Below are 24,669 nucleotides of genomic sequence, written 5' to 3' on the forward strand. Positions count from 1 at the left end.
AACCCAATCCATCCCGATTTACTCTGAACTAACCGGAGATACCTCAATCCAACCCTAGCAGAACCCAAATGATCTAAACAGACCCACGTCAACCCATTCAAAGTCAATCCATCCCAAACTGATCTTAACCAACTTAAATTCACCCAAGAGAATAGAAACAACCGCAAACTAACCCCAAATAATCTTAACCAATTTACATTAACCCATTCAAACCCAATCCACCCCAAACTGATCTCAACCAACCCAAATTCACCCCAGCGAATCTAAACCAGCACAAACTAACTCAAAATAATCTTAACCAATCTACATTAACCCACTCAAAGCCAATCCATCCCAAATTGGATCTCAACCAACCAAAATTCACCGATTCCAACCCAGAGTAACTCAATGTAATCTCAATCAACTCAAATTAATCCATCCTAAACCAATCCAATCCAAACTACTCTAAACCGATCCAAGTTATCCCAGCCCTAACCAAACCAACCCAAACTAATCCGAGTTACCCTAACCCCGAGCTAACCAATCCAAGCCAAACTAATCTGAGTTACCCTAACCCGGAGCTAACCAATCCAAGCCAAACTAATCTGAGTTACCCTAACCCCGAGCTAACCAATCCAAGCCAAACTAATCCGAGTTACCCTAACCCCGAGCTAACCAATCCAAGCCAAACTAATCCGAGTTACCCTAACCCCGAGCTAACCAATCCAAGCCAAACTAATCCGAGTTACCCTAACCCCGAGCTAACCAATCCAAGCCAAACTAATCCGAGTTACCCTAACCCCGAGCTAACCAAACCAACCCAAACTAATCCGAGTTACCCTAACCCCGAGCTAACCAATCCAACCCAAACTAATCCGAGTTACCCTAACCCCGAGCTAACCAATCCAAGCCAAACCAATCCGAGTTACACTAACCCCGAGCTAACCAATCCAAGCCAAACCAATCCGAGTTACCCTAACCCCGAGCTAACCAATCCAACCCAAACTAATCTGAACCAACCCCAGTCCTTGCCAAGCCAAGATAACCCACCCCAAATAACCAACTCAACTCAATCCCCCTCCCCGGGCTCTCGGTTAGAGGGAATTCTTCGATTGCACAATTCATTTCTTTAATTTGCTAAATTGTTTGGAGGCGCGTGCACGCTGCGGGGAGCGCGCGGGGGCGCGCGTGCCCGCGCCCGGAGTGCCCGGGGTGCTGTGGGTGGGGGAGGCGGGGATGCGGCGCGCTGGAGCCAGCCTCTGGTGGTCATGAAGCGGCAGAACGTGCGGACTCTCTCCCTGATCCTGTGCATGTTCACCTACCTGCTGGTGGGAGCCGCCGTCTTTGACGCACTCGAGTCCGACTTCGAGAGCTCCCGCAAGCGGCTGCTCAACTCCAAGCGGATGGAACTGAAGAGCAAGTATGGCATGAGTGAGGAAGACTACAAGGAGATGGAGTGGGTGGTTCTACAAGCCGAGCCGCACCGCTCTGGCCACCAATGGAAATTCGCTGGCTCCTTCTACTTCGCCATCACCGTGATCACCACCATAGGTGAGGAAGGGTCAAGCTGTGTTAAAATGTACTGTAGTCACACGCAGGACTGCCTGGTCCTGAGTCTAGAGGAATATCTGGAGCAGGGAGCTGGGAATACAACTGGGACTGGGAACGGGCTAGGAGACAGAAAGTTTGGCAAACATTGAACTAAAGTCTGGTGGGCTGGCCTTGGCCGAGTGCTGAATAGAGATTAATTCCTATGACAAATAAGTCACTAACCTCATTGTCAGTGTGTTTATAGGGAGAGTAAAAGAGAAACTGTACTGAATCTTATACCCAGTTTCTAATGGTCAAAGGTACACTACAAAATTGATGGTTATCTTACTTCTAAAGGGGTTTAGGAATATAGCCACGCCAGTCCCAAGCTTCCCTGATAAGGACACAAAGCCAGAAAGGAGAATGTATTATTGGCATTGGGATTGGTCACCAGATGGTCCGAGGATGCCACCGAGGGACAGCACTGAAACATACTGCAAGTGATGACAAACTTTTAGCAGGAAGGGAATGTGATCTAGAAGCTACCATTAAGATCTCGGTTTCTACACATTATTTCAATGTGACAACCCATTTGTTGCTATTTATTTCCCCTGTCTGGCTCATGCAGAAAGGGAAATAAGATCATAAGAAATAGGAGCAGGAGTAGGCCATCTAGCCCTTCGAGCCTGCCCCACCATGCAATAAGATCATGGCTGATCTGAAGTGGATCAGTTCCACTTACCCACCTGCTCCCCAAAACCCTTAATTCCCTTGTCTATCTACCCAGAAATCTATCTACCCATGAATTAAACATATTCAACAAGGTAGCCTCCACCACTTCAATGGGCAGAGAATTCCAGAGATTCACCACCCTTTGAGTGAAGAAGTTCCTCCTCAACTCTGTTCTAAACTGCCCCTCCCCTCCTTATTTTGAGGCTTTGCCCTCTAGTTCTGGTTTCCTTTCTAAGCGGAAAGAATCTCTCTACATCTGCCCTATCTAGTCCCTTCATTATCTTGGCTCTATACGATCCCCCCTCAGCCTTCTAAACTCCAACCAGTACAGGCCCAGATTATTCAATCTCTCGTCATAAGATAACCCCCTCATCTCTGGTATCAGCCTGGTGAACCTTCTCTGTACTCCCTCCAAGGCCGATGTATCCTTCCGCAATGAATCCAATCCACAAGCCACCCAGGAAATGGGGTGCTGAGGGTAGATCCACTGTAATCCCAGCTAATCCCAGCTCCAGTAATGGTTCCTCGACAGCAAAAGCTTAGAGTTGGTCAGACAAGGGCTGGGGTTTGAAACAACAACCAAAATTGTCCCCCCAGGGTCATCCAGACTCAAAACATTGGCTCTATTCTCTCTCCATTGATGCTGTCGGACCTGCTGAGATTTTGCAGCATTTTTGGGTTTTGTTTCAGAATCCAGCCTCTGCAGTAACGTGCTTTTACCTAAGGGCTGGAATCTGAGGAGAGATAGCTGAGACCCCAACAGCAGGAACACAATAGGGAGATCCACACAGGGCTCAATAGGAACACAGGAGGAGAATGAAATCATTGGTGGTAAATTCAGTAAAGACAGCCAAGGCAATCATCTCAGGTAAATGTGGAATGAAACTGGGATTAGTGCAAAACAGCCTGAGATTGGTGTGAATCAGTCTGGGGTTAGTGTGAATCAGTCTGGGAATAGTGTGATTCAGTCTGGGAATAGTGTGATTCAGTCTGGGAATAGTGTGATTCAGTCTGGGAATAGTGTGATTCAGTCTGGGATTAGTGTGATTCAGTCTGGGATTAGTGTGATTCAGTCTGGGAATAGTGTGATTCAGTCTGGGAATAGTGTGATTCAGTCTGGGATTAGTGTGATTCAGTCTGGGATTAGTGTGATTCAGTCTGGGATTAGTGTGATTCAGTCTGGGAATAGTGTGATTCAGTCTGGGAATAGTGTGATTCAGTCTGGGAATAGTGTGATTCAGTCTGGGAATAGTGTGATTCAGTCTGGGAATAGTGTGATTCAGACTGGGATTAGTTTGATTCAGTCTGGGATTAGTGTGATTCAGTCTGGGATTAGTGTGATTCAGTCTGGGATTAGTGTGATTCAGTCTGGGATTAATGTGATTCAGTCTGGGATTGTGGATAGAGCTGTGAAGAAGGCCAATAATGTGTTAGCGTTTATTAACAGGGGGTTTGCGTTTAAGAGCCGTGGGGTTATGCTGCAACTATACCGGACATTGGTGAGACCATATTTGGAATCTTGTGTTCAGTTCTGGTCACCTCACTATAAGAAGAATGTGGAAGCATTGGAGAGAGTGCAGAGGAGATTTACCAGGATGCTGCCTGGTTTGGAGGGTAGGTCTTATGAGGAAAGGTTGAGGGAGCTGGGGCTTTTCTCTTTGGAGTGGAGGAGGATGAGAGGTGACTTAATAGAGATTTATAAGATGATGAGGGGGATAGATTATTTCCTCAGGTGGATGTAGCTGTTACTAGGCAGCACAACTATAAGGTTCATGGTGGGAGATATAGGAGGGATGTCCGAGATAGATTCTTTACTCAGAGAGTGGTTGGGGTGTGGAATGCACTGCCTGCTGTGATAGTGGAGTCAGACACTTTAGGAACTTTCAAGCAGTTGTTGGATAGGCACATGGAGCACACCAGAATGATAGAGAGTGGGATAGACTGATCTTGGTTTTGGACATAGCTCGGCACAACATCAAGGGCCAAAGGGCCTGTACTGTGTTGTACTGTTCTATGTTCCATATAACGAGAGGGCACAGATTAAAAGTGAATTACAAAAGAAGCAAATGTGTTGTGTGAAAATATTTATTCACACCACGTTTGTTTCTGGGTGTGAAATACAGTGCCTGGAAGTGTGGTGGGGCAGTTTCAACGGAGGCATTCAGGAGTGCGTTAGATAGTTATTTGAATGGGAACAATGTTTGGGGTTATGTGGAAAAGGCAGGGGAATGGCACTAATTTGTAATGCTTTGTCAGTGCAGACACAAGGAGCTGAATGGTTTTCTGCACCGTGACAATTCTGCAGCTGGAATTTTACCCCCCTGTCCACCACGGGGAATGGAGCAGGCAGCGGCAGACGGACAATGGGAAGATCCATTGGCCTCGGGTCGGATTTTACAGTTTCAGGAGGAGCGAGGCTGTAAAATCCCACCCCACGGGGGCGATTCTCCCAAAGGTGCTGAACTGATGGGAAAACTGTTCTCGATCCCAACTCTTTTCTCAGTTCAGCTTCTCACCCGAATCTCCGCACTCTGTGCACTGCAGAGGTCCCAGTCATGAATCTAATTAAAAATCCAGAGGGGCGGGGCCTATTCGCGCCGGAGTTTGAAAGTTCTGGAACTCTGCGCATGCACAGTGGCGCCCCCACCCCCAATCTGTCGGACACCCGATTTGCTGGCCAGCTCAGGTCCCCCGCAGTGCTGCCATTCCAGTCCCCCACCACAGCCTGATTGCGGCTCCCACAACAACTCCTGGGCCAGCACCAACCTCCCCCGTTCTCCCAGAGCACCCCAATGCACGGCCCAACCACCCCTCCCCATCCCCAAGCAGTAATGATCCCCTCACCTCCCTCTCCATGGCACCTCCCCCCCACACCCCGCTGACCCACCTTTCAGGATCAGACCCCACCACCCCACCCAGAGGCAGCCCGCCACCCATCCCCCCTCCCCGCAACAGCCCACCCCACCCCAATCACTGCCTTCCCTCAATCCTAGACTGATCCTGTCTGCAGTGTGGCAGCGGGACCCCCCACCCCCACCATAGGCCCTGTCCACAATAGGCCCCACCCCCTTGGCACTGCCCGATGCCCGGTGGGCAGTGCCAAGGTGCCCCCCCGGTCATGGGCACTTTGCCCCTTGGGCAATGCCATGGGGCACAGACTGGCATTGCCAGGGTTGCCCATGCCTGGGGGCACTACCTCCCACTGCCCAACTCCTTGGGGGGCCCCAATTGCCCTCCACTTCATTCCGGCGGGGTCTACCACTAGTTCCCTGGACGTCGGAACGAAGGACTCCTGGTGGGATGGGAGATTCAATTGGGACCTGAAAGTCCCTGATAGTGAACTGAAAAATATATTTAAGATAGGTTTTTAAGAGATTCAGATGACTTACCTGGTTGCCCGCCGATTTCCAGCGTGGTCTGACCAGTGACTGTTCGCCAGCTCTGGAAGATACACATGTCTTCCTGGAACATGCACAAATCCCGGTTCAAGGCCATCAACACACATCTCGACCCATGGGTCGCGATGGAAGAACCATGGCTTATGATTCTGTGTTGCTCATCAATAGGTAGATTTTGGGTTGACAAGAGAGTCAAGAGTAATGGAGCTGGGGAGCAGGAATGTGTTTGCAGACAGGAAATTGGAGTTACGGCCACAATGAGATCATCTATGAACTTACTGAATAGGGGATCTGTCTCCTGGAGCCAGTTGGCTCCTATTTCTTCTGTTTCTGATATGAGTTGAAATCTGATGGAAAGGATAGTCAGTGATTTGTTGTAGAGGACTGAAACATGAACCTTGAGAAGCAGACATCCAAAGACTAGGTATTCGTGAAATGAGATTCTGGAGAAGGGTGGAGTAGACCAGTTGGAGAGAGAGGTTCTCAGGATGATACAGGAAGAAAGATCGTTAGTGAATATCATCGAGAAAAGGCAACATGGTTGGATTGGCTGTATTTTAAGGCGTGAGAACTTGCTGCAAGAAGATTAGAGTGTTAGAGATCAAGCGTGAGGAAAGAATGATGAGATTAGACAACTTGAAATTGAAATGGGAGGTTCCTATGAGCAGATGAAGGGGAAAATGCAAGTCCGCAAGGCGTAGAGAATTGGGCAGAGAACGCACCCTTAGGCAAATCACTCCTGTTACTTGCTCCTGTCTTGATTAGAATCTATTTGATCTCGCCTTACACTGAGAATATTTTAGCTGTGATGTTTTACTGCTGCACCTGATGATTAAAGTACCAATAGCGAAGGAATAAAGACTGCTAATAAATGGCCAACATTCGCCCTGCTCTCAAACAGCAACTGCTGCCCCCTTAACACACACCATTAATCTTCTGGGAATAGATTCACTTGAACAAGGCTGATTCTTCCACACAACATCTACTTAACTCAAACTATCTTTTAGAGAGGGAGAAATTGGAGGAGAAAGTTTAAACCTTCAGACACAGTTTGAACTTGAATCTGAAATAATTTGCAGGGGACTTTCAATCACTTTGATCACAGTCAGACTATGGCTTCTGATCCCAGAATGGTATCTCCTCTTCCTGCTATGCACATTCAGATTGCTGCAATACCCACTCTGCGTGATACTATTTTGTGTTAATGTTGCATCTCACCGTCCCAAAGCTATAATGTGCCCAGCGTGGGCCAGGCATGGTGCATGGACCTTCTCATGGAAGATCAAGCCAAGGCTGTGTGGCTTTAACTCTCTAAATCTCCCTGGTTCTGTTCCAGATAGTCTTCCATTTATGTAGCACTTCCTCCGACACCCCAAAGCAATTTACTCTTGATGAGGTATAGTCACTATGATAATATCGGAAATGTGACAATGTGTGCACTCTAAGTTCACATTAACAATGTTTTTGGCTGTGTGGATTGAGGATTAAACTGGGTTAGATTAGCAGGCCGCCTGGGGATGGCAAAACTCTGACCAGAAACACAGAAGCTTGCACTCTTGGTCTTGAATCATGTTCTATTAGACTTTGCAGGTTGTGTCAGGGCCGGGTTTAGCCGTACCCCAACCTACTGAACAGTCCACAATAACAAAAACAATCCACTTGAATGAATCAACTTGAGCATTATTACCAGAGGATAAATCTCATCCTTACACCAGGCAAAGTTACCTTCATGAGAGGAGGAGCAGAAGAAAACAAGTTACTATCCCAACTCTTTAAAAATGTGTTTGCTTCCCCCTTAACCTTTTTCCTATACTCAAGGGGGGGGCGGGGAGGGGGAATTAGAGACTTTAGTTGAAGCACCTGGAGACACATGGAGGGGGGGGATGGGTGCAACTTCATACATGGAGATGTGTTCACATCCCACGCAGCAGGTACAGAATTTAGATTCTATTAAGTTTAAAGTTTATTTATTAGTGTCACAAGTGAGGCTTACACTAACGCTGCAGTGAAGTTACTGTGAAAATCCCCTAGTCACCACGCTCTGGCGCCTGTTTGGGTACACTGAGAGAGAATTTAGCATGGCCTAACCAGCACGCCTTTCAGACTACGGGAGAAACCGGAGCACCCGGAGGAAACCCATGCAGACACGGGGAGAACATACAGACTCCACACAGACAGTGATCCAAGAACCCGGGTCCCTGGCACTGTGAGGCAGCAGTGCTAACCACTGGAATGAGATGTTAGTCTCATTAATAATGATCACAAAGCTACTGGATAGTTCAAAGCCTCATATGTTGACTTGTGTCCTTCTAGGAAATAAATCCACCATCCTTGTCTGGTCGGGTCTACATCTGATCCAGATCTTTGGCAATGTGTTTGACTTTTAACTGTTCTCTGAATGTTTTAGGAAACAGCTCAGTACCACCTGCTGTGGATGCGTAATAATAAATACTCACCTAGCCAGCAATGTTCACATCCCCAGGATAAATTAAGATGTGGTTTTCTTTGGTCTTTTCTGTCTACCTCTGTAGACTGTAGTTTAATATCGAACCTGAAACCTCCCACAGTGCAACATTTCCTCAGTTCTCCACCAGAACACCAATCTCCAACTTCCTGGAGTGGGATTGTGTACACACAGCCGTGCGATACTGAAGTGAGACTGCCGTCAACTGGAACATAAGCTGTTCCCACAAATCTACCTATCCAACCAGTCTCTTTTGGTCACCTGCCCCAATCTGTGTGGAGTCTGCACATTCTCCCTGTGTCTGCGTGGGTTTCCTCCAGGCGCTCTGGTTTCCTCCCACAGTCTGAAAGACATGCTGGCTAGGGTTAAATGGATTGGCCATGCTAAATTGCCACTTAGGGGAATTAGTCATGGATGATGTGTGGGTCGGGAGAGAGGGTCTGGGTAAGATAAATCAATCTGAGATCAATGCAGACCTGATGGGCCGATTCCGTCCTCGGTTGTTCTCTGACCATGTGACTAAATACATCACTCTGTGGGCGGTGCCACACCCCAGTCCCAGGTTGAACCTTGCTCTGCTGAGCACCTTATGTTATTATGCATGCAGGATGATCACAATACAAGGATGTCTTGTGTCCTGGCAGTTCTTTCACAATCTCAGGGTGGAATTCTCCCCAAAATGTTAATTCACACTGGTTTTTACAGTGGAAGTTCACACGAGAATCTCGCACACTCTGTGCAATGCAGAGACCACCAGTGTGAATGTCAGTAGATTTCAGAGGGTGGGACCTATTTCCGCCCAGGAGGCTGAAACCAGTGGGTCCCTGTGCATGTGCAGAGGTCCCAGACTGTCAGCTTTCTGTTGGTTAGCCAGGTTGATCGCTGGCTAGCCCGGGACCCCCGCAGTGTTGCACCCCCCAAACCCCCACGGCCCGATCACAGTTCCCTGACCATTCCCGGGCTGGCTTTGATCTCCTCCTTTCGCCCTTGTCCACCCCACCCTCCAGTCCCCTTCTCCTCCCCACAGTGCAATTCCCCTCAACACCCCAAAATGCAGACACCCTCACAGGCTGACTGCTGCCCCCTCCCTGGTAGATCCCCCCTGGCAGACACCCTCCCAGCCTGCCCTGATTGCTGGCCTCCCCCCTGCCCCCATCAATCTCAATGCTGAGTGGCAGTGCGACCCCTCTCCACCCGTCCCCTGAGGCCCCACCCCCATCAGGCCCCTCCTGCCTTGACACTGCCCAGTGCTCCATGGGCATTGGCACTTTACCCCTTGGGCAGTGCCAGGGGCACAGGGGGGCACTGCCAGGGTGCCCATGCCCAGGAGGCACCACACCCCATCACCCGACCCCCTGAGGGAGCCTCGATTGCCCCTCCTTCATTCCAGACCCGCTAAACCCTGCTGGAGTGAGACACCCTGAGAAGGTGGGAGAAGCAAACGGGAACGCTGGCCCTGCCTCCCTGCTGATTTGCAGCATGGAGTAGACCATGCCGGCAATCTGCAGCTGGGAGGCACTACCGGTGCTCAAACTGGTGCCCCCCGTGTAATTCCCTCGGCCCCCTGCGCTAGAATATTAACACAGCGGGACGGGAGAATCACCCCCTCAGTCTGTCACGTGTGAAGGAATGGGCGTAGTTCTCTGAAGAAGAAGTTTCTTCTCTTTCCAGAATTTCCATTCAGCATCTTTTTCATCGACCGTTTTATTAAATTAGTTCTTGTGCTTTTAGTGTGACCATTGCAGCAATCTTGTTCTGGTGCATATTCTCAGTTTCTTCTTGTGTCTGGATTGCTGAGTTTGCTGTCAATTTCACTGTTTTTACCCCTTCTGTTAATTTCTCAGTTTCACTCCTTCCTTTCTTCAAGCTCCTACTCTCCCAATTCAATTCTTCGCTTGTTCTGATTTTCTGGTTGTTTTCTTGGGCATTCAGCTTATTCTCTGTAATATCTTGTTAATTTCTCCTTCTCCTTAACTTCATTTTGTAATTTTTTTTTGCAACTTCTTCATTCTCCAAGTTTGCTATCATTCCTTTATCTGTTTGTTTTAATGTCTTTTCTGGAACTGTAATTAGTTTTGCTGATTCTTCTTTACATTCAAAAGCTCCTTCATTAATTTCTGTGTTTCTCCTGAAGTGAATCCATCAAATTCTCCCTGGACGTTTACATTTCACAAATGGAACCCTCATTTCTACTTGTTTTAACTTCAGTCACTTTTTGCCTTCACTGTTGGTCAGCTCTGTCTCTGACAAACCATTATCCTGTTTCTATTCTGCAATTCCTCCTTTGTGGAGTCTTTTGTTGCTCTTATCAGAAGATACTGGAGCAGAATTAGGCCATTCGGCCCATCAAGGCCGCTCCACCATTCAATCATGGCTGATATGCTCCTCATCCCCATTTTCCTGCTTTCTCCCCATAACCCTTCAACCCCATTACCAATTAAAAATCTGTCTAACTCTTCCTTAAATTTACTCAGTGTCCCAGCATCCACTGCATTTTGGGGCAGCAAATTCCACAGATTCACACCCCTTTGGGAGAAATAGTTTCTCCTTAACTTAAATTTGCTATCCCTTATCCCAAGACTATGACCTCTCGTCCTAGAATGCCCCACAACAGGAAGCATCCACTCCATGTCTACTTTATCCATACCTTTCATCATCTTGGTGAAAGGTAACTTCATTGTCTCTTTGAGGTCTGTGGTGCCCCGTTGAGGATATCTGTTGCGTCTTTCTCATTTTCATTGCTTCCAGACCTTTTGTTTAGTGGCCCTCTGTCTGGGATCTTTCCCAACTTTTCTGCCCATTTATTCCTTCTTGTTGTTGTTGCTTTTAATTCATTACTGTTTTAAATATTTTACTGCTTTAAGACTGTCTTTTATTTTCACTGAAATCTCAGCCTGCTTTCTCTCTGTGTTTCTCTCGCATTTTAATGTTTTGGAATGAACCTGGCTACCTTTGTTTTGAATTTTAGAAGTTCCACTTTGAAGTAGGGAGATCTTTGTTAATAATCCCTTCTGGCTATTTGGAGACTCCATGTTTCTCCTCTTTTTGATATGATTCATATTCAGTGCAGAAGGAAGCCATTTGGCTCATGGAGCCTTCACCGGCCACAATCCCATCCAGGCCCCATCCCCGCAATCTCACACATCTACCCTTCCTACCCCTTAACACTAAGGAGAAATTTAGTGTGGCCAATCCACCTAACCCCCACATCTTTGGACTGTGGGAGGAAACCAGAGCACCCGGAGGAAACCCACGCAGACACAGGGAGAATGCGCAAACTCCACATAGACAGTGACCCAAGCCGGGAATTGAACCCTGGTCCCTGGTGCTGTGAGACAGCAGTGCTAACCACTGTGCCATCGTACCTGTGACTTTATATTATCAATTTCACTGGCATTTGATGTCCGATGGAGCCATTGTTTTTAAACTGGTTACTTTTTTCAGAAGGTAGTCATATCTTTTTGAAACGTCACAACATTTCTGTTTGAAGTTCATCAAGGCAGCAGTTTCTGCCCTGGAAACCCCGCAGGCCCTGCTCTGATTGGGAACTGTTTCAGTTCTTTAATTTTCCCATTCTTCAGGAGACCACATGGCAGATTCTTGGCCGTTTGTTTCCTTTTCACCCAAACCCGCACTTGGCGTTCTCCTTCCTTCTTAAAAAATCTCTTTAATATTTTTAAAAACATAGACTCTGTTTTTTTTTAATCTTAAAGGCACAGCTCTTGCTTCACAGGATTATTTTTTTCTTATTCTTTCTTTCTCCATACAGTCCCAAATCTTTGACTCTGCTGGTCTATACAGCTTCCTTCTGTGCCTGTCCCTCAGGGTCCGGCATTATCTCAACATCTCAAATGGCTCTGTTCACCTCATTCCGATGAGCACTTTCTTTTCACATGTCAAATAAAACAGGAAATTCACAGGTGTCAGGCCAGAGGCAGTGTCAGGATAATTTTTTCCCCATTGCCAGTTGAAATGACACGCTTTCAAAGACTTCATTAGAACCAGAAAAGGTATTTAGCAATAAGAAAAACTGTACTGCAGCCAGTCAGTATGTCTTCTGCCTATGAGAGGACTCCACCCGCTGGGGTGATTACCCACTCTCATCCCAATCACCTCCCCTCCCCTCCCCAGCAGGTTACACTTAGTTTGCTGTGTTGCCCTTAAAGGGACTATCAGCACACTCTCTAAAGGACTTGAGTGACCCAGGTGGGTTTGAATGATAATCAACAATGGTTTCAAGATCATCATTAAACTTTTCAATTCCAGAATTTTATTGAATTCAAATTTCACCACCTGCCATAGCGGGATTCGAACCCAGCTCCCCAGAAATTACATGGATCTCTGAATTACTAGTCCAGCAACAATATGAATACAGCACGACCTCCTAATCATATTTGACTCGATTTGATTCAATTTATTATTGTCACATGCATTAACATACAGTGAAAAGTATTGTTTCTTGCGCGCTATACAAAGCATACTGTTCATAGAGAAGGAAAGGAGAGAGGGCAGAATGTGGTTTTACAGTCATAGCTGGGCTGTAGAGAGAGGTCAACTTAATAATTGGTAGGTCCATTCAAAAGTCTGATGGCAGCAGGAAAGAAGCTTTTCATGAGTTGGGCTGGTACATGATCTCAGACTTTTGTATCTTTTTCCTGATGGAAGAAAGTGGAAGAGAGAATGTCCAGAGCCTTAAGTGTTTCTAAGGAAAAGGAAGACTTGGATTTCTTTTGTGATTTTTGCAGCCTCCAGAGATGATTTGCATTCAGTGGAGTATTTTTCAATGCAGTCACAGTTATAACACCGGAAATTTAATAGCCAATTCACACACAGCAAGCTCTGAAACACAGCAATATGATCATGAACAAATCTACTTTTGTGATGTGGATTGAGAGGTAATTACCATCCAGGACAATGAGAAGAACGCTCCTTCTCTTCTTCACAATAATGCCATAGGTTTTATACATTCCCCCTGAGAGAACAGACTATGGGATCTTGGATAGTGCAGCAGTCCCTCACTGCCACCTCCTTGTGCTCAAACCTGTTCACTGTGACACCTTTCCTTCACAACTGTGGCAACGGCACCATAGAAAGTAATCCATTGGCTGTAAGTGGGCAGCACGGTAGCACAGAGGTCAGCACTGCTGCTTCACAACTCCAGGGACCTGGCTTCAATTCCCAGCTTGGGTCACTGTCTGTGTAGAGTTTGCATATTCTCCTTGTGTCTGCATGGGTTTCCTCCGAGGTGCTCTGGTTTCCTCCCACAGTCCAAAGATGTGCGGGTTAGGCTGATTGGCTACGCTAAAAAATTGCCCCTTAGTGTCCTGAGATGTGTAGGTTAGAGAGATTAGCAGGTAAATGTGTAGGGATATGGGGGTAGGGCCTGGGTGGGATTGTGGTTGGTGCAGACTCAATGGGCTAGATGATCTTTCTGCACTGTAGAGTATCTATGATGTTATGAAGTGCTTTGAGACATCCAATGGTTGTGAAAGTGCTATATAAATGCAAATCTTTATTTTTGGTTTTACCTAACAGTATATTTATAACTAGGAAATCAGATATCTCTCAGAATGCATCTCAAGCACCTGCTCATCACTTGTTAGAGTGGCTCCACTTTATAATTTCTGAGTCAGAAGGTTTTGGGTTCCAAACCTCACTTCAGGGACAGGACTTTCCAGGGCTCCCGGTTTGGAGGGATTATTTTCAGAGGAAAGGTTAAATAGGTTAGGACTCTACTCACTGGAATTTAGGAGAATGAGAGGTGATCTCATTGCAACATATCGGAATCTTAAGGGGTTTGAGAAGGTAAATGTGAAGGCATGTTTCCCTCAGGGGAGAGTCTGGGACCAGAGGGCAGGGTCTCAGAATAAAGGGACGCCAATTTAAAACTGAGGTGAGGAGGGATTTCTTCTCTCGGAGGGTTGTGAGTCTTTGGGACTCCTTGCCACAGACAGCTGTGTAGATTTAAGGCTGAGATAGATGGATATTTGATCAGTAAGAGGATCAAGGGCAGGCTAGGGGTCTGTCACAGTGACTTCATTACAGTGTTAATGTAAGCATACTTGTGACTAAAAAATAAGCTTTAACTTTTGAAAATGGACATTAGGAATGCTGGATCAACCATGATCCTATTGAATGGCAGAGGGGCCAAATGGCCTCCTCCTCTTCTTATTTCTTATGGTCTTGAGGACCACCTGCCCTGGAGCTGGAGATTCCTGCCCAAGATCAGCAGATTTTCAATTGTCCGTCAAATTGTCCATCCCATCCATGACAATTCCTGTGATCAGCAGGATGGGGAAATGTACCCCCAGATACTGGACTGCATGATCCAAGCGGACAATGTGGTTCAGCACCACAGGAGTGCTGCATTGTTGGAGGTGCTGTCTTTAAGATGGAATGTTAAAGTGAGACCTTATCAAATAGATATGGAACATCTTGTGGGGTTATCTGCAGAAGGAATTGTCTCTACTTTGTGAAAATATTTTTCCTCAACATCCCTAAATGGCCATCATCTTAGGGCTGCTTGCGGGATCTTACTGTGCAGAAATTGGCTGCTGTGTTTTCCGCGTTGCAGCAACAAGTGAGGTGCTGTACCTACTCCAATCAGCTTGGATCATGTAGATCAAGCCCAATACAGGAGGTGAGAGCCCTGTCTTGTCAGCTTGGATCCGGAATGTCCCAACTTGTTGAGACTCTGAATTGGACTCGATTGGATTGAATTGGAATAAAAACAAAAAAAACAATGACCACACTTCAAATGAGTTCATTGGCTGCTGTGAAAGATGTTGGGTCATCCTGAGGTCACAGAGAGGTGCTGTATAAATGAATGTTTTTTATTCATTCCATGATGAATATCTTTTTTTTTCAAGTGCCTACTAGTGATGGCTCCAACTGGATCAGCCACTCCAGAAAATGGCATCTAATGACATAGAATAAATTCCCGCTCTCAATATCTTTGACTGCAGACTGCAATTTTCTGCAGAGATTTTTATTTCTCTCTTAAATGGTGTGATAAGTGTTCTCAGGATGGCTTTAATGGGTGTATGTCAGGAGTGGAACTCAGGCACAGACAAGTGTTAGGTAGCTGCAAAAATTACAGACTGGAAAGACAAATTCATCCACTAAGGCCATTCCCATACAGTCACAATCCAGACATTTAGACCATAAGACCACTGACATTGGAGCAAAATTAGGCCACTCGGCCTATCAAATCTGCTCCGCCATTCAATCATGGCTGATTTTTTTTCTCATCGCCATTCTCCTCCCTTTTCCCCATAACATCTGACCCCCTTATTAATCAAGAACCTGTCTATCTCATCTTAAAGACATTCAATGACCTGCCCTCCACAATCTTCTGCGGCAAAGTGTGCCACAGATTCACCACTCTCTGGCTGAAGAAATTCCTCCTCATCTCTGTTTTAAAGGATCGTCCCTTTAGCCTGAGGTTGTGCCCTCTGGTTCTAGTTTTTCCTACTAGTGGAAACATCCTCTGTACATCCACTCTATCCAGGCCTCACAGTATCCTGTAAGTTTCAATAAGATCCCCCCTCATCTTTCTAAATTCTAATGAGTACAGACTCAGAACCCTCAACTGTTCCTCATGTGACAAGCACTTCATTCCAGGGATTATTCTTGTAAACCGCCTCTGGATCCTTTCCAAGGCCGGCACATCCTTCCTTAGATATGGGGCACAAAACTGCTCATAATACTCCAAATGGGGTCTGACCAGAGCCTTATACAGCCTCAGAAATACATCCCTCCTCTTGTATTCTAGCCCTCTCGACACGAATGCTGACGTTGCATTTACCTTCCTAACTGCCGACTGAACCTGCACATTAACCTTAAGAGAATCTTGAACAAGGATCAGTACCTGGGACTTCGATGTTGTGGCCATTTCAGAGACATGGATAGAGCAGGGGCAGGAATGGTTGCTGCAGGTCCCGGGGTTCAAATGTTTTAGTCGGAGTAGAGAAGGAGGTAGAAGGAGGGGAGGGGTAGCATTATTGGTCAGGGACTGTATCACAGTGTCAGAGAGGAAGTTTGATGAGGACTTGTCTGTTGAGCTAGTATGGGCGGAGATTAGAAATAGGAGTGGAGAGGTCACCCTGTTGGGAGTCTTTTATAGACCTCCTAAAAGTTCTAGAGAGGTTGAGGAAAGGATTGCGGAGACGATCCTGGTTAGGAGTGAAAGTAATAGGGTAATTGTTATGGGGGATTTTAACTTTACTAATATTGATTGGAATTGTTATAGCTCTAGCTCGTTAGAGGGGTCAGTTTTTGTACAAAGCGTGCAGGAAGGTTTTTTGACTCAGTTTGTAGATAGGCCAACTAGAGGTGAGGCTATATTGGATTTGGTGCTGGGAAATGAGCCAGACCAGGTGCTAGACTTGGAAGTTGGTGTGCATTTTGGTGATAGTGACCACAATTCGGTTACGTTCACCTTAGTGATGGAAAGGGATAGGCATGAACCTCGGGCCAGTGGTTTTAGCTGGGGGAAGGGTAATTATGAGGCTATTAGGAGAGAATTAGGAAGCATAGGTTGGACTAGGAGATTACAGAGACTGGGAACGTCCGAAATGTGGAGTTTTTTCAAGGAGCAGCTACTGTGAGTCCGTGATAGGTATGTCCCTGTCAGGCAAGGAGGAGTTGGTAGGGCTAGGGAACCGTGGTGCACCAAAAAAGTTGATTCGTTGGTTAAAAGGAAAAAGGAGGCTTATGTTCGGATGAGACGTGAGGGCTCGGGTAGTGCACTAGAAAGCTTTAGATTGGCTAGGAGGGAGTTGAAGAGTGAGCTAAGAAGGGCTAAAAGAGGACATGAGAAGACTTTGGCTGATAGGGTTAAGGAGAATCCTAAGGCGTTCTATAGGTATGTCAAGAACAGAAGGTTGGTTAGGGCAAGATTAGGGCCAGTTATAGACAGCAGAGGGAAGTTATGTGTGGAACCGGAGGAGATTGGAGAGGCATTGAACCAATATTTCTCTTCGGTGTTCACGCAGGGGGACATGGATATAGCTGAGGAGGACACTGGGTTGCAGGGGAGTAGAATTGACAGTGTTACAGTTGATAAGGAGGATGTGCTGGATATTCTGGAGGGTCTGAAAATAGATAAGTCCCGGTCCGGATGGGATTTACCCCAGGATTCTCTGGGAGGCAAGAGAAGTGATTGCAGAGCCTCTGGCTCTGATCTTCAGGTCGTCGTTGGCCTCTGGTATAGTACCGGAAGATTGGAGGATAGCGAATGTTGTCCCATTGTTTAAGAAGGGGAACAGAGACTTCCCCGGGAATTATAGACCAGTGAGTCTCACTTCTGTTGTGGGCAAGGTTTTAGAAAAAATTATTAGGGATAGGATTTATAGTTATTTGGAGAGTAATGAATTGATTGGAGATAGTCAGCATGGTTTTGTAGCGGGTAGGTCGTGCCTTACTAACCTTATTGAGTTTTTTGAGAAAGTGTCCAAAGAGGTGGATGGGGGTAAGGCAGTGGACGTGGTGTACATGGATTTTAGTAAGGCGTTTGATAAGGTTCACCATGGTAGGCTTCTGCAGAAAATGCAGATGTATGGGATTGGGGGTGATCTAGGGAATTGGATCAGGAATTGGCTAGCGGATAGGAGACAGAGGGTGGTGGTTGATGGTAAATATTCATCATGGAGTTCGGTTACGAGTGGTGTGCCTCAGGGATCTGTTTTGGGGCCACTGCTGTTTGTAATTTTTATTAATGATCTGGATGAGGGTATAGTTGGGTGGATTAGTAAATTTGCTGATGACACCAAAGTCAGAGGTGTGGTAGATAGTGAGGAAGGGTGTCATAGTTTGCAGGAAGACTTAGACAGCTTGCAGAGCTGGGCCGAGAGGTGGCGGATGGAGTTTAATGCGGAGAAGTGTGAGGTAATTCACTTTGGTAGGAATAACAGATGTGTCGAGTATAGGGCTAACGGGAGGACTTTGAATAGTGTGGATGAGCAGAGGGATCTAGGTGTATGTGTACATAGATCCCTGAAAGTTGGGAATCAAGTAGATAAGGTTGTTAAGAAGGCATACGGTGTCTTGGCGTTTATTGGTAGGGGGATTGAATTTAGGAGTCGCAGCGTCATGTTGCAACTGTACACAACTCTGGTGCGGCCGCACTTGGAGTACTGTGTGCAGTTCTGGTCCCCACATTACAGGAAGGATGTGGAGGCGTTGGAGAGGGTGCAGAGGAGGTTTACCAGGATGTTGCCTGGTATGGAGGGGAGTCCTATGAGGAGAGGCTGAGGGATTTGGGGTTGTTTTCGCTGGAAAGAAGGAGGCTAAGAGGGGATCTTATTGAAACATATAAGATGATTAGAGGTTTAGATAGGGTGGATAGTGATAGCCTTTTTCCTCGGATGGAGAAATCTAGCACGAGGGGGCATGGCTTTAAATTAAGGGGGGGTAGTTATAGGATGGATGTCAGGGGTAGGTTCTTTACCCAGAGGGTGGTGAGGGATTGGAATGCCCTGCCTGCTGCAGTTGTAAATGCGCCTAGTTTGGGGGCGTTTAAGAGATCCGTGGATAGGTTTATGGACGAAAAGGGATTGGTTTAGGTTAGTGGGTCATTGTTTTGTAACTGGTCAGCGCAACATCGTGGGCCGAAGGGCCTGTTCTGCGCTGTAATGTTCTATGTTCTATGTTCAAGGATTCCCAAGTCCCTTTGTGCTGCTGATTTCCTAAGCATTTTTCCATTTAGAAAATAGTCTATGCCTCCATTCCTTCTTCCAAAGTGCATAACCTCACACTTTTCCACATTATATTCCATTTGCCACTTTGTTACCCACTCTCCTAACCCGTCCAAGTCCTCCTGCAGCCCCCCCGCTTCCTCAATACTACCTGTCCCTCTACTTGCCATCTACCCACAGTTCCTGGGTCAGAAATCCTGCTCTGTCGCGGTCCGTGAACCAGTGGTATCTACGCTTGGCTTCAGTACCTTGGGGCGGACTGGAGGATCACTGTCACCCAAGAAGGGTTAGGTGCAAGAGAACAGGAAAAGCTTCAGCTGTGATGCACCCCACAGTAGAATGGCCGACAGCCGTTACTGTCACATATTCAAATAATTCACACTTGGACCTTAAAACAGTTCAGAATCATTCCTAGCAGAAAACTTGAAGAATGAATGAAGCAACTGACAGCAAATTGGAAAGAAATTACGTTAATTTATATTACAAAAGAATAATGTTGTGAAACTATTAAAATGTATACCATCGAAAGGTGTTTTTCACAAATTAGGAAATGGAATTTCTGTCTTCAGAAAGTTGTTAAAGCATGTGAATGTCTACAACAGAAATCAGTGGAATTAGTTTATTTTTGCAATGATATTTTTGTCACAATCATTCGCCCAATTACTCCTTTAGCATGTTAAAAATACCCAAATCTCCACTTCAAATAGATGCAATAATTTCATGAAATCAGAAAGCAAAAGTGAGTAAATGTAAGGGTGTCTCCCATAGCAACTCTCAGTAACATCACTAGCTGTTTTATTCAGTGTTTTCCAAATGAAAAACCTGAATTTGTAAATGAATCTCCCTTCATGGGGGACGTGCTTTGTGAATTTTTTTCCATCCTCTGAGAGACTGGCTGGAATCTGCAGAATGGTTCCATGAGCAGTAATGTTTTACACACAAGTCCAGCTAGAAATGTAGGTATGAGGGTGAGAAGGTTTGTGTCCTTAGAGCAGGGAAGGCTGTGAGGAGAACAGGGCAGAACAGCGGCACAGTGGTTAGCACTACTGCCTTTGCAGTGCCAGGGAGTCATAGTCTAGGGCTCCAGGATAAACCTTTTAGGACTGAGATGAGGACAAATTTCTTCACCAAGGAAGTGGCGAGCCTGTGGAATTAGCTACCAAAGAAAACAGCTGAGGTTAAAACATTAAGAAGTTATATATAGTTCTTGGGATGATGGGATCAAAGGATATTGGCGGGGGGAGGTGGGATCAGTTGGATGATCAGCCATGATCATAGTGAATGGCTGATCAGGCTCGAAGGGCCAAATGGCCTCTCTTGCTCCCATTTTCTTGGTTTCTATGAAGCATCAGTAATGAAAGAGGCCAGATGAAAGATGATTGGCATAAGAACCAGAGAGGAGATATTGGGAAAATGAGGGAATGTGTTGTTGTAGGATTTGGAATGCACTGCCTGAGAAAGTGACCTACACAGAGTTAATAGCAACATTCAAAGGGAACTTGGATAAGTATTTGAAGGAGAAAGATCTGCACGGGAGAAGAGGCAGGGAATGAGACTAACTGTTCAAAAATGTTAGCTCAGACTCGATGGGCCAATTGGCCTTCACCTATGCTGTGTTATTCCATGATTCTAGGATGCTGCATTGGGAGAGAGCTGTGTCACAATTATAGCTAGGATATAGAGAAAGATCAACTTAATGCAAGGTAGGTCCATTCAAAAGTCTGACAGCAGCAGGAAAGAAGCTGTTCTTGAGTTGGTTATAGAGCATAGAACATAGAACATTACAGCGCAGTACAGGCCCTTCGGCCCTCGATGTTGCGCCGACCAGTGGAACCAATCTAATGACCCTCTAACTAAACTGTTCCAATCTTATCCATATGCCTATCCACTGACCACTTGAACACCCTTAAAGTTGGTGAGTCCACAACTGCTGCAGGCAGGGCATTCCACGCCCTTACTACCCTCTGAGTAAAGAACCTACCTCTGACATCCGTCCTATAATTACCACCCCTTAATTTAAAGCTATGTTCCTCATCATCCGAGGAAAAAGGCTCTCATTGTCCACCCTATCTAACCCTCTGATCATCTTGTATGCCTCAATTAGGTCACCTCATAACCTTCTTCTTTCTAATGAAAACAACCTCAAGTCCCTCAGCCTTTCCTCATAAGACCTTCCCACCATTCCAGGCAACATCCTGGTAAACCTCCTCTGCACCCTTTCCAATGCCTCCACATCCTTCTATAATGTGGTGACCAGAACTGTACGCAATACTCCAAGTGCGGTCGCACCAGAGTTTTGTACAGTTGGAACATGATCTCACAGCTCCGAAATTCAATCCCTCTACCAATAAAAGCTAACTAGATACGTGACCTCAGACTTTTGTATCTTTTTCCTGACAGAAGAAGGTGGAAGACAGAATGTCTGGGGTGCATGGGGTCCTTAATTCTGCTGGCTGTTTTGCAAAGGCAGCGGGAAGTGTAGACAGAGTCAATGGTTGGGAGGCTGGTTTGAGTGATGGATTGGGCTTCTTTCACGACCTTTTGTAGTTCCTTGCAGTCTTGGAAAGAGCAGGAGCCCAGACCAAGCTGTGATACAGCCAGAACAAATGCTTTTTATAGTGCACCTGTAACAGTTGGTGAGAGTTCAGGAATTAGGCACTTATTCACACAATGAGGAGTGGAAATCTGGACCTCCTTTTTCCTAGATGAATCTGTGGATGCTCAGGCTTTCAAGACTGAGGTCAACAGAATGGCCAAGGAATTCAAGGTGTAGGAAGCAAACACAAGTAAATAAAGCTGAGATACAGGTCCACCATCACCTTCAGCCTTCCATCCAAAGGCATGTCTAACCCACAGTGCTGTGATTCCACCTCAGGTAGGGTAAGGAAGCAGATCCAGCAAACTGAGCCACCCAACCCACAAGGAGCCCAAACTGCTGTGCCAACACAAAATTGTATTGTGTTGTATTGTGGAGCTGTGGACAGTGACAATAGGAGCTCTAATTTCTTTCCATCACATGGCTGATCAGGAACCCCTCTCACGCCCCCTGTTTGCCATTGATAGCAGCTTTACAACTCGTTTGACCGCATTACAGATGATGCATCTTTGTCTATCGAGTCCTGGGGCAGGACTTGAACCTGAAGCTTCTGGTTCAGAGGCAGGGTTGCTACCCACACAGGACCTCCTGAGACCAGCCAAATTCTACCTGAACAGTGGAACTGGCTGGAAGGAAGGAATGGCTTCTCCCTATTCACATCATCACCGAATTCCACACCAGACAGCCAAGGAGCCTGAATTCTGACTGATTCAAGCCCCCCCTTAGTTTAGGAGACCAGGCCAACTCTTTGTGAGGTCAGAATGCAAACTGTGTTCTAATCTGAAGGTCATTCTGTTTTGCATGGTTTAAAGGATGAGCTAGCTAAGCCATTGAAACATAGAAGATGGGAGCAGGAGGAGGCCATTCAGCCCTTTGAGCCTGCTCTGCCATTCAATAAGATCACGGCTGATCGTCCAACTCAGTAGCCTAATCCTGCTTTCTCCCCATAACCTTTGATCCCAATTGTCCCAAGTGCTATATCCAGCCGCCCCTTGAATACATTCAATGTTTTTGCACCAAATACTTCCCATAGTAATAAACTCCACAGGCTCACCACTCTTTGGGTGAAGAAATGTCTCCTTGCCTCCATCCTTAATGGTCTGTGCTGACTCCTCAGACTGTGACCCCTGGTTCTTGACACCCCCTCATCGGCAACATCCTCCCTGAATCGACCCTGTCTAGACCTGTTAGAATTTTATAAATCTCTATGAGATCCCCCCTCATTCATCTGAACTCCAGTGAAAACAATCCTAACCGAGTCAATCTCTCCTCATACATCAGTCCCACCATCCCCGGAATCAGCCTGGTAAACCTTCACTGCACTCCCTCGAGAGCAAGAACATCCTTCCTCAGAAAAGGAGACCAAAACTGTACACAACACTCTCGGTGTGACCTCACCAAGGCCCTATACAATTGCACTGACACATCCCTGCTCCTGTACTCGAAACCTCTCACAGTGAAGGCCAACATACCATTTTCCTTCTTTACCGCCTGCTGCACCTGCATGCTTACCTTCAGTGACTGATGCACAAGGACACCCAGATCCCTCTGCACACTCCCCTCTCCCAATGTACAGCCATTCAGGTAGTAATCTGCCTTCTTGTTTTTGCTTCCAAAGTGAATAACTTTTTCCATATTAAATTGTGCTAACAGTTCTTCTCTTCTCTCATTGCTCTGACACAGGTTATGGTCACGCAGCTCCAGGCACCAACGCTGGTAAAGCCTTCTGTATGTTTTATGCAGTTCTGGGCATCCCACTGACTTTGGTGATGTTCCAGAGTCTGGGAGAACGCATGAACACCTTTGTTAGATACCTGCTGAAGAAAATAAAGAAATGCCTGGGAATGAAGAAGACTGAAGTCTCCATGGAGAACATGGTAACTGTTGGCTTCTTCTCATGCCTGGGTACCCTGTGCATCGGAGCGGCAGCTTTTGCACACTTTGAGGATTGGACTTTCTTCCATGCATATTATTACTGCTTTATAACTCTTACCACCATTGGCTTTGGGGATTTTGTGGCTTTACAGAACAACGAGGCGTTGCAGAAGAGGCCCCCTTATGTGGCATTCAGCTTCATGTATATTCTGGTTGGACTGACTGTGATCGGGGCTTTCCTGAACCTGGTGGTTTTGAGGTTCCTCACCATGAACTCAGAAGATGAGAAGAGAGATGCTGAGGAGCGCGCCGGCAACAGGGACCACACGGCCATGGCCATCGGAGAGGACATTCAGAGCAGGAGCACCGTACTCCTGCCCCTGGAGGAAGGACAGAGTAGGAGCAATCTGATCCCGCTGATGGAGGGGGAGGTGGAGATAAGGCGCGAGAGTCTCCCAGAACCTGTGTCGGATGTTGGATCTCTCTGCTCCTGTATGTGCTACAGATCTCAGGACTGTGAAAGCCCCACTGGATTCCACCATGGCTCCTTCAGCGCTCACACCAACCCAGTTTACTTCAACTCCATCTCCTTCAAAGTGGATGAGATGTCACTGAATGCACGAGAGAACTTTGTCTTCTCCTCCCCTGGCAGCACTGCCTCCCTCGGAGGTCCCGCCTTCAGCCAGTGTCTCCGAAACCGTCGGAGGTCAGTATGAGCCCCGCTGCATGTGCTCCATCTGGAGTTTGCTCGATGGAAACGCTCATTTGCATTGGCAGAAGCAGCATGGCAACAAGTGCCAGAAACACAAAGCATGGCTATTGCACACCAAAGCTCAGTAACAGCTCGTCTGTGCTACTGGGTGAACGGAGATGTCCTGAGAGAATGGTCAGAACGTGTGAAGCCTTCGGAAGGTGTCTGAATGACACGTGACTCTAGAATTAACCGAGAGTCACAGATATGAACTCTACATTTTGTACTTCTAGAACAGGTTAAGACAAATTTTAATGCAAACGGAATTTGATCGCCTGTTTAGACAATATGTATCTGGGATAATCCATTTTTTCAGTTGGGTTTCCCTCAATCTCCAAACATATCAGTTTGTCTTGCGTGCAGTCAGAGCTGATGAGTTAGTCTTGCCAACAAAACGGCATGAGTCCTCCAGCACGCACTTCGAACTTGCCACTAGGCTGCATGTTCTAACATCCAGTTTATTCAATCTCTCAACCCTTTCACAGGGGGCTGCCACAAAATACAGGCCCTGGCAAGCAATCTGCTCTTTGTACTTGACTGTTTGCTGACTAGATTCTGAATTTAATGCTGCAAGGACAACAGCAACAAAAAAAACCAACAAAAGTTAGAACCAAGCTTACTTTCCACAAAGCTGGACTTCCTACGGA

General features: G+C 46.4%; 1 protein-coding gene across 1 annotated transcript; it reads left to right on the top strand.

Annotated features, from left to right (window-relative positions):
* The first annotated feature begins 1,247 nt into the window (after positions 1–1,247).
* Positions 1,248–23,987, top strand: LOC145353594 (potassium channel subfamily K member 9-like). Its single transcript, XM_080204348.1, has 3 exons — positions 1,248–1,530; positions 23,080–23,639; positions 23,721–23,987. Exons 1-3 carry the CDS (start codon positions 1,248–1,250, stop codon positions 23,985–23,987), a joined length of 1,110 nt encoding a protein of 369 aa, XP_080060474.1.
* The last annotated feature ends 682 nt before the right edge of the window (positions 23,988–24,669 follow it).

Source organism: Carcharhinus amblyrhynchos, chromosome 16 (assembly GCF_965287045.1).
Source record: "Carcharhinus amblyrhynchos chromosome 16, sCarAmb.v2.hapA, whole genome shotgun sequence".
Taxonomy (NCBI): domain Eukaryota; kingdom Metazoa; phylum Chordata; class Chondrichthyes; order Carcharhiniformes; family Carcharhinidae; genus Carcharhinus; species Carcharhinus amblyrhynchos.

Excerpts from the sequence above, each read along its gene's own strand:
- LOC145353594 (XM_080204348.1), top strand. The coding sequence starts at position 1,248 with ATGAAGCGGCAGAACGTGCGGACTCTCTCCCTGATCCTGTGCATGTTC. Across the intron at positions 1,531-23,079 it reads CACCGTGATCACCACCATAG|GTTATGGTCACGCAGCTCCA; the intron begins GTGAGGAAGGGT and ends GCTCTGACACAG. Across the intron at positions 23,640-23,720 it reads ACATTCAGAGCAGGAGCACC|AGTCTCCCAGAACCTGTGTC; the intron begins GTACTCCTGCCC and ends ATAAGGCGCGAG.